Genomic DNA, 17,057 nt, shown 5'->3' on the forward strand with positions numbered 1-17,057 from the left:
TAGGGCCTGAGCCCTGGGCCAACTCATACCAAAAAAAAAAAAAAAAAAACATTGTCCAGCAAAAGGTGTTTTGAGTTGGAGAAGTTTCATAAGTACATGCTCCCCGAGCAAGGGGGTTTTTGTGTTTTGATAGTTTCAAGCCTTTTTCCATGAGCTGTCGGGCAGGGCTTATTGAAACCGCTGTTTGCTTTCTTGACATTTTTCTAGTATTAGAGTTTCCATCACCGTCAGTTAATTTTTTTTTTTTTGTTTCTCTCCAAATGTTCGTGAGAACAGTCTTGCTATAACGAGAGAGAGAGAAAGAAAGAGAGAGAGAGAGAGAGAGAGAGAGAGAGAGAGAGAGAGAGAGAGAGAGACTGGCCTCAGTACTGTATGTGAGGCTAGTTTTGGACCTCTAGCTTCCCCTGGGTCCCCAGGGCTGAGTGAGAGGAAGTGCTCACCTCAGTGAGCACACAGGGTCCAGATGACTATATTCCTGGCAAGGATAGTCATGGCCTGGACAGAATGATCTTGAGCAGGGTAGGCATGGCCTGAGCAGGGTTGGTATAGCCTAGGCAGGGTGGGTATGGTCTGGGCAGGGTGGGTATGGTCTGGGCAGGGTAGGTATGGCCTGGGCAGAATAGTCTTGAGAAGGGTAGGCATGGTCTAGTCAGGGTGGTCCTGGGCAATGTAGGGATAACCTGGACAGTGGGTCTGTCTGGGCAGTGGGTCGGTCTGGGCAGTGGGTCTGTCTGGGCAGTGGGTCTGTCTGGGCAGTGGGTCTGTCTAGGCAGTGGGTCTGTCTGGGCAGTGGGTCTGTCTGGAGCAGTGGGTGGTAAAGGAGCATTTATTCATTTCCTTGCTGTCCTCATGAACATATCTCCAGCACAGGCTTTATCTGGGCACAGGTAGTCAGTCCTAGATCTTTCAAACTCCCCCAGGAGTGTGACAGCTGGTAAGAGCAGGCATCTCTGTTCCAGCTCCAATCACTCCTTTGAAGTGAAGACTCTTGTTCCCCTAGTGTCTCATGAGCAAGGACCTATGATCTGTGCAGGTTAATGCCTGTGACCCATCACCCGAATTGACCCGACATTACCGCACGTGTCCTTGGTACCTTTGCAAAGCACAGGCATCATCTCATTTTATTCTGGGGTGGCCTTTTCAGTACCTACCACTCTCTTCATTTCCCAGATGACTATGTGGGGCACAGGAAGATGAGGTCAGCTGGTAAAGGCCATATGCTGAGCAGACAGCGGGATGGGGACTTGTTACTGTTACTGGAGTTATTGTTACTGTTACTGTTACTGTTATTGTTACTGGAGTTTCCACCAAGAGTGCACCTCGGCACCATTGAGATTTGTCAGCAGACATCTTGAGCTGGGCATTGTAAGATGTTTAGCAACCTGCCAGATACCAGAGTGCGCCCCTCCTTAGCTGTGACAGAGCCCAGAATGTCCCCAGGCATTCAGCCCATCATTTTATTCTATATTTAACTAATTAACTTTGAGACAGGCTAGCCTCAAACTTGCTACGCTGCTGAGGATGACCTTGAACTTCCAATCCTCCTGCCTTCGGCTTTTAGGTGCTGAGATTGCAGACAGATGTTGTACTGCCATACCCAGTTTATGCTTGGCTGGGGATCGGACCTGTCAGTTCATATCTGCTGGCTTCATACATGCTCAGCAAGTGCTTTTTAACGAGCCACATTCCCAGCCTTCAGTCCTTCCCCTCAGCCCTTCATTTTAACATACACACGAAAGCCTTGATTAGTTTTTTAAGTTATTTTCAATGATGTGTATGTGGGAGCAGGTGTGTGTGTGTGTATGTGGGAGCAGGTAGGGGTGTGTGTGTGTGTGTATGTGTGTGTGTGTGTGTGTGTGAATATGAGTGTGGGAATGAGAATGGCACTTACAGGTGGTTGTGAGTGACTTGATATGGGTGTTAGGACCCAAGCTAGAGTCCTCTTGAAGAACAGTATGTGGTGTTTGTTTGTTGTTTGTTTGTTGTTTGTTTTGGTTTTGTTTTGTTGAGATGGAGTTTCTCTGTGTAGCCCTGGTTGTCCTGGGGACTCACTTCATAGACCAGGTTGGCTTTGAACTCACAGAAATCCACCTGCCTCCCAAGCGTTGGGATTAAAGGTGTGCACCACCCGTGCCTGGCTAAGCATGTCAGCCCCCACCTTGCTGTTATCGCAGGAAGATGGAGGCTGAAAAGGATTGTTTTGCTCTGATACAGTTTCAGATTTCCAAAAGTTGCAAACAGTACAGAAACTGACTGTTTCCAAAACAATTTTTGGAGTAATTTTCCAGACTTAATTTCTTATCATACTTGAGTACCTCCCCATGTATTTCATAATAACCAGGGTTTTGCAATAAAGATGGTCAGAATCAAAGAATTCAACCTGTTCCATCACCACCAATCAGTGCTCAGGCCCAGACTAGGTTGGCTTGTTTCTCTCCTCCCCTCTCCTCCCCTCTCCTCTCCTCTTCCTCCCTCTCTCCTTCCCCATCTCCTTCCCCTTTCCCTTTCCCTTCCCCTTCCCCTTCCCCTTCTGCTTCCTTCCTTCATCCTTTCTTTTTTGGTTTTTTGAGACAGGGTTTCTCTGTGTAGCCCTGGCTGTCCTGAAACTCACTCAGTAGACCAGGCTGGCCTCGAACTCAGAAATCCGCCTGTCTCTGCCTCCCAAGTGCTGGGATTAAAGGCGTGCGCCACCACTGCCCGGCTTGTTTGCTTGTTTTTAAAGACATGTTCTCACTATGTAACCCTGGCTGGCACCAATACACAGAGATCCATCTGCCTCTGCTTCTCATGCACTGGAACTCCAGATGCTGGGATTGGTGGGGTTTTTTGTTTTTTGTTTTCTGGGGGTTTTTTTGTTTGTTTGTTTGTTTGTTTGTTTTTGTTTGTTTTTTGTTTTGAGTGGGGAGAGCCCTTCCAGGGCATCTCTCCACCTAGGGAGCCTATTCACTAAGTCTACTGGTCCCAGTTGCAAACTCTACCTCAGAGCTACCCTGCCTTCCATAGCTCTACCACGGGACTGAGGAGAGTTAAAGCTCTGAAATCTCTGCCACTCATGAATCCCCAAGCTTGGCCTTTGGAGCAGCTCAGTGAGCATCCAGCTGAACAGGGGCCACTGCTGTACAGTCTGTCCTGGACTTGGGCCCTGGGATACGGGATAGATTTACAAGAAGATTGTAATTATTCCAAAAAGCAAGGAAACCAACAAATGAGGACAAGCAGACAAAGCAATAGTTTTAGGGGAAGAGCCTTGGGCAATCTGAACTCTGCCCTTGGCAAGTTCTACTTTGCGTCTTTCTCAGCGAATTCACAGGCTGTAGCAGGGCAGGCTATTGGCAGATGCTGGGTCCCTCTAGATTCTGCCTTCTATTTTTTAAAATTTAATTAATTTATTTCTTGGCTTTTCAAGACAGGGTTTGCCTGTGTAGCCCTCGATGTCCTGGAACTTGATTTTTAAACCAGACTGGCCTTGAACTCAAAGATTAGCCAACCTATGCCTCCCTTTGTAGTGCTGGGATCAAAGGTGTGTGCCACCACCGTCCAGCTTTAGATTCTGCTTTTTCCCCCCACCTTGATGTTAGTACATGCTTGTTTCTGAGAGTTAGAATCTATACTTTCTTTCTCCTGTCATAGAATGTCTAAGCTGTGTTAGCAAACCTGAGGCTTCTTAGAGGGGGTTCTCAGCCCCTCGCTAATAATTTAGCTTGGAAAAATCCTAATGAGATTTCACTTTTTAGAAGAGTTTTAAGATAAAAGGAATCTGTTCCTTCCATCTCTGACACTTGTAATCAGTCCCATCACATAGTTCCAAGAGGCAGGACAGCCCCAAGGTAGAAGTTTGCAATTGGACACATAACAGAGTTAATCTCCTAAGTGGAAAGATGGCCTGGAAAGGCTCCAGAAAAGAGGACAGTTATCAGCACCTCAAAATAGTGTGGTAATACACACCTGGAGTCCCAGCTCTTGGGCGACAGGGGCAGGTGGTATGTGCCTTTAATTCCAGCTGAGGCAATTGTATCTCTGTATATTCACACCAGCCGGGACTGCATAGTGAGAACCTGTTTCAAAACCATTTGTAATATCAGCACTTGCAAGGTGAGAGAGATCAGGAGTTCAGGTCATCCCCAGACAAGTTTGGAGCCAGTATTTTACTCCTCTCCTCAAACTGAGAAAATAATGGAGTCACAATGTGGGCATGCCCAAATGATTTTATTGACGTCTTATGTTGAAGTGATGCATAACCACAGTTAAATAAGTAAACAGTAATGTATCGTTTTAATTTTTAGCTTTTTAAAGTGTATATGAGCATTTGCTTGCATGTATGTAACTATACCATAAGCATGGTGCCCACTGAGGCCAGAAGAGAGCACTGGATCCCTTGAAACTGGCGTTACAGAGGTTGTAAGCCACCATGTGGATGCTGGGAGTGGAATCCTGATCCCCCTGAAGAGCGGCCAGTGCTCTTAATGTCTCAGCCACCTCTCCAGCCTTAATATATAGTGATTAAACAGCAAAAGACACATTATTTCTTTACTTGGCTTTTCTTAAGGTACCAAGGACCCTTCTTACATCCAGTCAGACATCTCCTTAAGCTCTCCTGTGACAGCTTCTCAGACTTTTGACCTAAGTGGCCTTTGACAGCACTGGTCAGACATTTTGCAGGATTCCATCTGTTAGGATTTACCTAAAATTCTTTTGTACAATGAGAACTGGGTTCTGGATTTGGGGGAGGAAAACCTCAAAGCACAGAGCCATGTTCATCGCACCCTGTTCTCCAGGTGGCTTATCACAAGCTTATACTGTGTGTGTGTGTGTGTGTGTGTGAGAGAGAGAGAGAGAGAGAGAGAGAGAGAGAGAGAGAGAGAGAGAGAGAGAGAAAAGAGAGAGAGAAGAGAGAGAAGAGAGAGAACACATCGGCATGTTCATGTTGTGAATAGAGTCCTGGTCCCTTCACACATGAGAGACAACTGCTCTAGCACTGATGCCTCCCTGACCCTCACCTCCTGCCCCACCTGCTATTTTGAGATCTCTACTCTATCTTCATAAACCCCTCCAGAGTTAGCCAGGTTTGTCTCGTTTCCCAGATAAAAAGGCTGAATCTTAGAGGAAGTAGAGCTAGTTTCCCTCCAGTGAAGTATTGTGATGGATGGCTCAGCGACACTATTGTTTGACACTTGGCATCTTTCCAATTTTGAAGAAATTATAAACACTCCTGTGTTGGTCTTCATTTGTGTGACTTCCTGAGGGTGTGGTCCATATGGGGCAGGGAGGAACCCTGACTCAAAGGTCGCAAGGGTTTTAGTCAAAAGGCCCTGTAAAGAGATGGTGCCTACTTACCGTGTTTCAGCTTCTAGCCTACCTGCTTCTTTCTCAAGACACAGTTTATTCTCTTGCTTCTTCAGCGCACACGTTTTTTTGCCTTTCCAGGCTCCCACAATGTCTTGGCACCACATGTCAGTTGGCTGATTGCAAAACTCAAGGTTGTTTCCAAAGGACAAAGATTTAGTTTCGCTGATATCACTTTTAAAATGACCACTTAGACCCTGTCTCACTAGACAAAAATCTGACAAATAAAATGAGCAACTCATGGGCTGAAGAGATGGCTCAGTGCTTAGGAGCACTGGCTGCTCTTCTGGAGGACTTGGATTCAATCCCTAGCACCCAAATGGTGGCTCACAGTTGTCTGTAACTCTAGTTCCAGGGTATTCAATACCCTCTTTCACTTTCTGTGGGTACCAGACATGCATGTGGTACACAAACACACATGCAGGCAAAACACTCACACATATAGCTTAATAAAACACTCACACACACACGTATGTGTGTGTGTGTGTGTGTGTGTGTGTGTGTGTGTGTGCACCCATCAAACAAAACACTCTGTGGTCTCAAGTCAGAGAGTACCTGAATTGTCAATGGCTTGGTCTTGGTGGTTAGTGGTCACCTAAAGAGAAGCCATAACTTCCTAAGTAATGCCTCTGCTGGAGACGGTAGTCACCAGGTTCTGTCAGCTACTCTGAGACTAAGCACGACTCTCGCCCATTTCCCTTCCAGACCTCTAAGACTTCATCCCAAGCTGCAGAGTGGTGGAATAACATTTCCGTTTGTTCCTTGTTGGTTAATCTGCTGTGCCTACATCAATTAGGATTTAGGATCAAGCTGCTAACCTAGAAAGCATGTTCTAGAAGCAGCTCACCAGGAATGCTGGCCTTTACTAGCATGCTTGCCTTATCAGCATGAACCTGAATGACATCGGAGGGTCCCTTACTGAGCCCCTGGGAGTCAGTAATGGCTCTGTCTCCCTATGGTATACTCCATGATGGGCCTGAGCTAGCTTGAGTTAGGTTGGGCTTGATACTATGTGGTCACCTCCTCCTTTCTCAGGGAGCTGGTGAGCTATGGTTAAATGTCATCTTGTATGTGGGGTACCTGGTCTCTGTTTAAAACAGAAGGAAAGATACTGGGATGAATGGCAGGGGCCGAGGTGGGTCGAGAAGGGTTGTGTTCTGAGAATTATGGCCCAGGCATCTCCAGAGCCCTCAGAATGGTGACACAAAGAGAAATGAGGCACAGAACAGGAGTGTCCTGCAGAAGGGTTGCAGTCTAGACTTATGGAAAGGAGGCCCCAACTTACTCCTGCCTCAGAAGCTGGCTTCAGGCATGCCAGGGGCTAATCCTGAAATTGTCAGCCAAGGGCTTGAGCCCTAGAGAGAGCAAAGCTCAGCCTCACTGAGATCCCAGAGTGCTCTCTGTTAACAGATGGGAAGTGGTGGAGGGATGTCAGACTGTCTTTGGTGACATTACTACTTTTTTTTTTTTTTTTAACAGATTCCTGTCCTACTGAAAAGCTAACCGTAAGTGCCATCTCCAACACCCACCTCAGCCTCTGTCCTTTTGTTTGACTACCTTTTTAAAATGTCTGTAGATTCAGGGCTGCTAGGGCCATGGAAGGACCCAGAGCTGTCCTCTTCCCCAGCACCCAGGGTTCCTGGTCAAGGAGCCAGGTACTCAGGGTATTGGCCTGAGGCCCCATGGTAAGGTTCAACCAGAGAACCAGAGAGAGAGAGAGAGAGAGAGAGAGAGAGAGAGAGAGAGAGAGAGAGAGAGAGAGAGAGAGAGAGAGAGCGCTCCACCCCACAGCAACCTCCTTCAGCTTCTGGCTCAGCCCCAGGGGATTTCCAGCAGGGATTACATACAACAGCTCAGTTTGGGCCACTTTGAGGTACCAAGTCTAGTCTGGAGGGAGGAGACTCTCTTCTTTCCTCTGGGAGTCTTGTCTGCCAAGCTGGATGATAGTCATCAGTATTGTACACTTACAAAGTTAGCTATACGTATTCAGCGTTTACCGTCTGCTAGACACTCGTGCTCCCTCCTCTGCTGTCTCTTCCGGCTTTTACTGTACAGCCTGTGCTGACCTTGAAATCCAGGTGCGAGCCACTACTTCCGCCTTGCTAGACACCTTTCATTGTGCTTTCTAAATGTTACTCCACTTGCATACACTGGGTGTGCTAACACCATAATCTCAGGGTTGGGGAGATGAAAGCAGGTCATCCTCAGGTACATATCAAATTTGAGGCTAGCCTGGGCTACAGAGACTGTCACAAAGACGAAACAAATAGTTGGGTGCACACCTTTAATACCAACATCTGAAGTAAAAACAGGTGGATCTCTGTGAGGTCCTGGGCCAGCCTGGGCCAGCCTGGGCCAGCCTGATTTATATATTAAGTTCTAAGTCAGCCAAGGCTATATGGTGAGATATTATCTCAATTAAAACAACAAGCAAACAAAAGAATGAAAAAACCTGGATATCCTTGGGAATGCTATACAGGTGCCTTATGCTGTCAGGTGACTCGTGGCAGCTTTAAAGAATTTGAAAAGCTTTTTGTTGGCTTCCAACGCCTGGATGGAGTTGGAGGAGCCCTGATTCAGCCCTTACTCCTGTTCACAGCAGCTGCAGAGAAATGGATCAATGACAGATCCCAGCGCAGGACACAAGTTGAGCCCAGTGAGTCCTCCAGCTGTAGAGACTTGTGCCAGTGTTGGGGCCGCCTGCCTGGAGAACCTGCCACTGCTGGATGACAGCACAGCTGGGAATTCTTTTTCTCCCAGGGAACCTCCAGAGCCCCGGGTATCCACGGAACACACCAATAACAGGATTGGTGAGTCCTGTTGTGAGATCTTGGTCTAATCAAGTGGGAAGAGGGAGGTGGGTGCTAAGCCCTGGATGGGGCTTGGGGAGGTAGGCACTCCTTGCCACCATTCACTCTGTCCCAGGTCAAGCTTCTGTCCAAGAAGGCCAGAGTATCACTTCATGGGGAGTTCTGGGGACATTCACTAAGAGGACATGGAGTGATGAGCACAGTGTTTGTCATTCTTAAAGAGAAAGAGAATCTTTCCCCACTGGCCTAACACAGTTCGGAAGGAAGGAAGGAAGGAAGGCTGGCGACATCAGACACTTACCTAGCAACATCTCTTCATGTCTGTCACAACTTCTAGGAATAGTGACTTTACCCACTTCCATGGCTGGGGAAACCGAGGGTCGGGGTAGCGGGCATGGAGTAGGTTTTCTTATTGAATTGCCCAAGACTCAGCCCCACATCTGTTGGGTCCTGGAAACACTGACTTTTGTTTATTCAACTCATGGGTCTCAGCAGAAGCTGATCCTCGAGCATTTCTCCTCTCTGCTGCCCTCCAGCCAGGAAAACATCTGCAATGGCTCCTATGGGCCCTGCCTCCTTCCTCACTTCCCACCACTCCGGAACGTGTATGTCAGTGGTTCTTAACCTGTGGGTTGAGACTCCTTTGGCAAACCTCAATCTCCAAAAATATTTACATTGTGATTCATAATGGTAACAAAATTACAGTTAAGATATAGCAATAGAAATAATACGGTTGGGGGGTCACCACAGCATGAGGAACTGTATTAAAGGGTCACAGCATTAGGAAGGCTGGGGACCACTGATGTATATTGTCCCCTTCATTCTCGGGATGGAGTGTTAGATTCTTACTCTGGCATTCAAGGATGGTCTCAGCCAGCTGTTCCATCACATTCGAGTCATCTGTTCTTCCTCTTAGGGGTGGCTTTCTGAATTTTCATCTTCCTCTCCCCCCTCCTCTCCCCTCTCCTCCCCTCCCCCTTTCTTCCTAAGCTGTTCTGCAGTGTTATTCTCTCACCTATAGCAGGCAGCCCCCATCTTTTGAGCCTGGTTACCCCCTCATGTCCTAGAGGTAGCATTCTCACGCTGTCTACTCTGAACAAGCCAGTGCTCTCCGCTGAGCATCTCCACCCAGTGTCCCAGCCCCCAGCTCTCCAGGGGCAGGTGCTCCATAGAGTGTTGCAGGCTCTGTCCTGGTGCTAGAAGGGCGTGGGTGACCGTTCTTCACATTTCCCTGGCAGTCTGGGGAAATGAGAGCTCTAGAGAGCTGTCTTTGTCTCAAAGAAATGCTTGCCGTTACAGCTTCCGGTTAAGTTCTATTCAACAAGAATGTATTTGGCAGGAAAACGCTGCCAAAATCTCCTTCAGTTTTCCAAGGAGACCGAACGGTGTGTTTGAATCCAAGATGAATAAAGGGCCTGGAACTTGGAAACAGGGTCAGAGCCTGTTCAGGGAGGGAGGTGGCAAGGGCTAGGGATGGGGAAGGGCTGCTGAGGGAAGGCCTTAAGAGGTCCTCTGGGACACCAGAACTTAGGTGACTCATTTGTTCTTCTGGTGACACAACAGAAGAGCAGCCTTTCTGTCCAGTTTCCTACAAGGACCAACAGGTCTAAGCTTCCTCCTTTGGCCGGGCCCTCTTTGCCTCTCCTTTCCTTAACTTGGCTGGGACGTTTCCCCCTGGAGCTGGGGTGGGGATGGAATCCAAGCAACTGGGGATAGGCAGCCTCTGATGGTAAAGCCAGAGGATCAGGATCCATAGACATGAGAGAGCAGTAGCCTGTCTCTGGCCTTTCTTCTTCTCCCCTCACAACACTCCCCCCCCAACACACACACAGTTTACTCTCCAATACCTCATCTCTCTCTCCTCTCTCTCTCTCTCTCTCTCTCTCTCTCTCTCTCTCTTAATTATTTGTTTTATTTGTTTGTTTATTTATTTATTTATTTTGGGAGGGCATGTATCACGTGCGCATGTAGAGGTCAGAGGACTACTTGCACGTGTCAGTTCTCTCCTTCCACCATGTGGGGTCCCAGGGATCAAACTCAGGTCTTTACAAATACCTTTACTTATGGAGTCATCTGGAAATACTTTCATCTCGTATATTTATTTTCTGCGTATGTCACTGCATGAGTGTGGAGATCAGAGGACAGCTTGTGGGAGTCAGTTCTCTCCTTCAACTATGTGAGTCCCTCTCTCGTAGCTAAAATGAAGTCTTTTAGCTAGCCCACATAAAAGACACACAATCCGGGCATCTTATTTACAAGCCGTAAGCCTAGATTGGGTAGATTCGGAGCTGTTCTAATTTATTTTGAATAAATTATTTCCTGGCCATGTGCTTATGGTCTATGTCCTTTCATGGTGGCCTCCTCCATTCTGTGTCCTTCTTTTCTCTCTCTCCCTGCAAACCCCAACCAGGTAACTGAAAACCCGCCTACTTCTATCTATTGCCCAATCACAGGCTTTAGCTTTTTATTGACCAATTAACTTGGGGAACAAGGTTACCTAGCATCATTTGGTATATATGAGGATCTCCTTATCCCCAGGATCTCCTTGTGGAAGGGAGGGCAACCGGATTGTGGGGGCCAGTATTTAGCATCTGAATACAAGCAGCATCAGACCAACCTCCTACAGTGGCCTGCTCTTAGGTGACCCTGTACCTGACCTCTGGTCCCATCTGTCCTTTTTAGTACCAGAGACTGAGTCTGGTGCCTTTTACATGCTAAGGGAGTGTTCCACAACCGAGCTATATCCCACCCACTCTTGTTTGTTTTCAATCTTAAGTTTTAAATTTAAAAAATTGTGTGTGCACGTATATGCGTGCATGCGTATGTGTGTGTACAGAGGCCAGAGGTTGACCCGGTCATCCTGATTACATTCCATTTTACATCTTACAGGGGTCTCTCACTTGAACCCGGAGCTCACTTATGCAATTGATCTAGCCAGCCAGCTTGCTCAGGAATCCCCTGACTCCGCCTCCCACATGCTGGGGTTATAGGCTGCTGCCATACTTACTGAGCACTTCAGTGGTTGTTGAGGATTCGAACTCTGGTCTTCATGCTTGCATAACCAGCACTTTTCCTGCTCAGTTATCTCCCCAGCCTTCGTTCTGATTTCTGGATTGATTTTTGTTTTGTTTGTTTGACTTTTTTTTTTTGGTTTTTTGTTTTGTTTGTTTGTTTGTTTGTTTGTTTGTTTTAAGATAGGGCCTCATTTAGCCCAGGCTAGCCTTGAACTAGCTCTGCAGCCAAGGATGGCCTTGAACTTCTGACCCTCAGGTCTTGTAGTTTTGTATATCACAAGCTTGCAATTCTGCATGTGGCCTCAGCTCCCTGTTTACTTTTTTTTTTCTTTCAATCGGATTCTTACTAAGTTACCCAAGCTGCCTTGAACTCACTCACTTTGTAGCTCAAGCTGGCTTTGAACTTGCCATCTTCTCGCCTTAGCTTCTTCAGATTTACTGGTTTGTGCTACCAGGCTCAGCCTGGCTTTATCTTTCACTTGCCCCTCAGATGAAAGTCCCAGCAAGCCTTGATGGAGGATGTCCTGCGACCCTGCTCTTAGCTATGGACACACGGTTTGCCCCTTTCTCTTGCCCTCCCCTCCTCTTGTTTCTTACACTTCTCTCTTTCCTGGGTGTGTGAAAAACTAAAATAGAAGAGCTGGCATGGTGCAACGCTCTCGGGCATACCAGGGTGCTTGAGAATCTTTTGGGCTTCCTGAATCTGAGGGTGTAACCCAAAGGCAGGGTCCATGTGCCCCCTGTGTCTACCCACCCCCACTCTTAAGTTCCCTTTTGAGGTTCCCCATTCCATCTGCAGAGTCCATTGCAGGATCTGGCAGGGTGGTGCAGTCCCCAGCCTAAGGCCATACGTGCTGTGCCCAGTGAGTAGAGCCAATTACTCTGGTGAATCTAGGCTTCTGCCTCCCAGCTGCAAAGATGGCTATGTTTCTTCGAGGCTCCCTGACCCCCTGCGTGGAAAGGCCGTTCCAGCACCCCCCAGCATCAGTCTGTGTTGAGGACTGTAGCATGTGCTACTGCTAGAGGACTGGGCTATCCATCCACTTGACACACTCATCATCCCCTCTGCCTTCTGGCAGATTGACATTCAGGGCGCATAGAAACACAGAGCCCCTGGCTGCTGCTGCATGTTACCACGACCCAGGTTTCTGGAGAACATGGCCAATCAGTCAAGTTTGACTGAACTGATGAAGCTCCTGGGACCTGAGACCTATCTGTCTGAAGCAAGCAGGGGCACACTGGTCATCCAGGGTGTTTATTTTAGGCATGTGGATGTTTTAGGCAAAGGCAGCCAGGTGGCTGGATTTTTCTTGGGAGGTGTCTCCTAACTTTACCTTACCCTGGGGAGGCCTCAGGTTCTTAGCCATGTAGAGGGTTAGATTAGTGATGGTGAGGTGCTATTCGTGGGAGTGCTGGGCCTCAGAGATGGTGCTTGAGAAGAACCAGGGACATGTGTGGCTCTGCTGTGTCCCCCTAGTGTTCTTACTATCCTGCTTTTCTTTACCTGCTGTTTCTTAGACTGACTGCATTGTGTCCTTCCCTGCTCACCTCTGATGACATGCCTAAGAAATTATGGGCAGCCCCATAAATACCTTTTCTGTGTAACAGAGAGGCTGTGTATCTGTCCAAAGTCACCCAGCAGATGAGGTGGACGTGGGCTGAGATCCTGGTCTCTCTCACCCATACTTTTGCCTTACAGAGAAAATCTACATCATGAAGGCGGACACAGTGATTGTGGGCTCGGTAAAAACGGAGGTCCCTGAAGGACGGGCTCCAGCAGGTTCTACAGAGTCTGAGTTGGAAGCTGAATTAGAAGTGGACCATGCCCCACATTACCCGGAGCAGGAGACAGAACCACCTCTGGGTAGCTGCACTGAGGTCATGTTCTCAGTGGAGGAAGGAGGGAAAGAGGATCATGAGCCAACGACTGTCTCTGAGAAGTGACACCCAACGTTAGCTGGGGCTAGAGAGCAGCTGAGTGCACCCTTGAGATCAAGTTAGCACCTGGGAAGCTACCACAGCTTGAACTGCAGCTTGCCCCAGCATCCAAGGTAGCCCAGAATGAAGCCTTAGCTGTTGTCAAGAGGGCTGGCCCCTGAGCCCCAGCAGTGGGCACTCACCATTAGGCTGGTGTCTACTGGGGGAGAAGCAACAGGCTGGTCCCAAGCCTCCTTGCTCACACCCCTGTACTCTACCTTCTCTCCTTGGGTCTTAAGTGATGGCTTTACTGACGTGCTACCAGCCTCCAGCTATACACATGGCTCCCTGGAACAGAACCAGCATCTATTGCTTCTACTCCTGAGGCAGAGGGAAGTTAAAGGCTGGATGCTCAGCATCACTGACACAATGATAGCCTGTACCCATCACACAGGGCAAAATGAGACCCTTTTGGCAGGCCTCCCTGTTCTATGGACCTCCTCAGCAGCCGCAGTGATCCCCACCCACCAAGCGCTGCTCAAGACTCTGCTTTGTCCAGGGACTTTCTATCACACAGAGATGGGAGATCTGTGGTCCTGGAGGTCCTTAACACTTTGTACCACTATCTGTTTCACTCTGGAAACGAAGAAGCATTGTCCCTAAGCCACCAGCAGGATCATGCCAGACACCTAGTTCCCAGAAGCTCTAGCAGGTTGGAGCTGTCTTTGAAGGCACCCTGCTGTTTACACTGCTTACCCTGCGCCCACTGTGAGGAGGAAGGCAGTGCTGATGAACATACCTGAAGTTCTGCTTTTAATGTTTTGTTTTTCCTTTCGAGGTACTGAGAATCGAACACATGGCCTTGTGCATGCCAGGCAAATGTTGCAGGGCTGATCAACCCCAGCCCCGCATTTCATACTAAGCACTAAAGCTGCTGTCACTCCCAGCCTGGCTCATTCTTTGACACCTGCATCCTCTTCTAACAAACAAGCAGTCAACTGGATGACACATCTGCTCTGTGGCAGCCTGGGGACTCTGGACTTACCCTTGGGCCAGGCAGGGAGAATTCTGTTTACTCACTCACTGTTTTCTGTCTGGAGGAAGTTGGGACCCTGTCAAGAATCACGAGGGGAGTTTCTGAAACCGCCTACATCTATGGGGAAAAGTTGGAGCAGCTGAGTGCCACCAGAGGCATTATACCACAGTCTGGATACTGGCCAGAAGAGATGTGTGGGGGCTGGATAGTTGCCCACTTGTCTTGTGCAATGACACAGTGGATATGTGGGCATACACAGTGACCCCCAGAGCTATGTCATGATGACCACAAGGATGCCACACTTTTGAAAGATATTGCTCAACTTTTTCTTTTTTCTAAGATAGGATCTTGTTCTGTATCCTAGGATAGATTCAAACTTGATATGTAGCCCAGGGTGACCATGAGCCTGTAACCCTCCTATCTTAACTTCCTGAGGGGTGACAGGCTTGAGCCTCTATGCCAGGCTGCCACACATTTCAACAAAGTGATACATTCCCTTGCAAAATGGCCCTTCACACAATTTTTTTGACCCTCTAAAAAAATCCCTAAGGGCCTTAAAAAAAAAAAAAAAAAAAGGATTTGTGAGGTTGAAGACTGATCGCAGAGATGAGTAGTGGGAGGCCCTGAGCATGAAGGCTGGCATGGGTCTGGTCTATCCTCTCCCCAGGCGGGGCTTTTCTCTGTACTCATGGCACTCACAGCCAAGGGCAGGAGCCTGTGACCAGCTGTGTATCCTTTCTCTCCTTGTCCATCTGGGCTGTCTCTTCTTCCCTGTTCGGGGCCAGTCCTCCAAGGATGCTGGGAATAAAAGGTCTCTGCTCACAAGGCTTTGCTTGGTATTTATAGGATGAATCCTGGGCCTCTCCAGGGCTTTCTTCGCACAAGCAGGTTCGGGCCATGCAACTTTGGAAAAGAGGAAACTCCATGTAGCTGGAGGAGCCAGGGGTCTGTGGAACCCAGGTCTTCTGTGGCTGAGCAGGACAGGTTCCACCACCCTTCACACAGAACAGGGTGCTCCAGCTACAGGCAGCCAGCCCAGAGTTCCCCCTCTCTGGCACCTGTCCGCTCCATTCCTAGGACTGTAGGCCACACCTGCACCTCACCTTCAGCCTGACACTGAACCCGCAGCTTGTCGGCCAGGAGCCAGAGCTCTCCTGATGGGGAACTTCCTAGCTCTAGCTGTTCTGATATTCAGAACAGTGAAGAATCAGGTGCCTGTTCTCAAGAGGGCAAGCCTTGTGTGGTGAGGGACCCTGCCCCCTTCACTTCCTGAACAGTTATCTGCAGTTGGTGTCTAGTTCTTTCATGCAGTTGCTTTCCAAGGCAGTTGGGTAGAATCTCCAGGACCTGGCACTGTTCTCTTCGATGGGACAAGAGGGCTCTCTCCCAAGCTGCCCCCTCTCCCTGTTGACTTTCTTCCCAACAGTGAGTCTGCAAGGACTGTGTCTTGGCCATTTTTATTTGGGCAGTGTTGCACTGAGCTGAGTACACATGAGAGTATATGGGGATAAGAGAGGTCCCCAGCTGTAGTTCTCTACACATCTCCTCTTGCACCTGGGGAACTGGTGCTCAGACTCAGGTTCAAACCCCAGTTCTCCCAGAGATCACCTAGGGAGCTTGCTTGAGAAAGTGTAGGTCACCATCATCTGTTGCTATGACACAACGCTTGAGACTGGGAACTTTATTAAGAAAGGTTATTCTGGCTCATGGTTCTGGCAGATAGGAAATCCACAAATGAGCAACCTCGTCTAAGGCTCATTGACTCACTGTGCTGGGAAAAACGGGGCAAGTAGGTAAAACATGGGGTCAAACTGTTCGAACAGCAGCTTTCAATCCTCAGTGTGGACTCATTCCTGAGGGGCCCATGGAGTTTGGGGGGCTACGAGCACCCTTAGTGACCAAACCTTCCTGTGGTCCTCACCTCCTACTAATGCTATAATGTCAGTCAGAGGTCAGCATGACCTTCAAGGAGCCTTACCATACTCACCTCAGGACTCTATTTTCTCATCTGTGAAATGAGTATTGGTCTCAACTTGAGAAGGCTGTGGGCTTCCCAGAGATGCCACTTATGATTAGTAACTTTGGTTTTTATTCCATCCCAATGGTCACTTTCCACTTACATATAAGAGGGTCCCCTCACAGAGGCCACAAGATAGTATGCACAGGTTTCAGAAAAAAAATATTCTCAGTGATGGTTGGTTCTAAGGCTATTCCTCCAAAACCCACTTTTAGATTAGCCCGATACTTTGCTTCTCTTGGAGCCCCCACAATGGGCAGATTGCTTCTTGCTGACTGAGGTGCCCTGGAAACTCTTCAGTTCAGTCAGAGGTCTAGCTGTGTGTTAGACATCTAAAACTCTAGGTATTTATTTGAGGTTCCTCCTGGTTCTAGTGCGTTCCAGAACACACTACATTCCATTCAAGATCTTTTCTTCATAGTGGGCCTTTTCCAAAACCACACACTCTGAGCCAAGCCCAGCTAGCAAAGAATTCCTGCCACACAGCTTTCCTCCCAAGGGATCCTTTGTCCAGCAGGTGTGACAGTGGCTCAAGATCCAGTCCATGATGTGGTGGCACACATGCTAGTAACTCAGGGACAGGTGCATCTCTGTGAGTTCTAGTCTAGCCTAGTCTACATAGTCAGACATTCAGTTCCTGGTAGTCAGGGCTACATATAGAGACACTGTCTCAAGCCCAGTCTGTGATTTAGGCTTAGTTGGGCCCCAGGACAGAGTGTCTGCAGTAAAGAGGTTGGGGACAGGTTTCCTGCAGTGAAATACGTAAGGTTCAGAAGGCAAGAATAGGCAGTGCAAAGGCCAAGCCCACGGACTTGAGATTCAGGAAGAATACAGCCATACAGGAATCCCAGTGTGGGGGGAGAAAGAAGGTGGGTGGGGAGAAGCTTGGCCAGGGAGGCCTGCGAGCCATTACAGAACAC

At 48.4% G+C, this 17,057-nt stretch overlaps 1 protein-coding gene across 1 annotated transcript in view; it reads left to right on the forward strand.

Moving 5' to 3' along the window:
• Positions 1 to 14,945, forward strand: part of Tnfrsf8 (TNF receptor superfamily member 8) — a 31,887-nt gene extending 16,942 nt beyond the window's left edge. The window contains exons 11-13 of the mRNA XM_076933787.1: positions 6,823 to 6,848; positions 7,943 to 8,153; positions 12,867 to 14,945. Of these exons, the coding sequence (XP_076789902.1) occupies positions 6,823 to 6,848; positions 7,943 to 8,153; positions 12,867 to 13,111 (482 nt within the window). The 3' untranslated portion in view covers positions 13,112 to 14,945. The remainder of the gene's footprint in view (positions 1 to 6,822; positions 6,849 to 7,942; positions 8,154 to 12,866) is intronic.
• Positions 14,946 to 17,057: the final 2,112 nt, after the last annotated feature.

This window comes from Arvicanthis niloticus, chromosome 5, assembly GCF_011762505.2.
Source record: "Arvicanthis niloticus isolate mArvNil1 chromosome 5, mArvNil1.pat.X, whole genome shotgun sequence".
In the NCBI taxonomy this organism is placed as follows: domain Eukaryota; kingdom Metazoa; phylum Chordata; class Mammalia; order Rodentia; family Muridae; genus Arvicanthis; species Arvicanthis niloticus.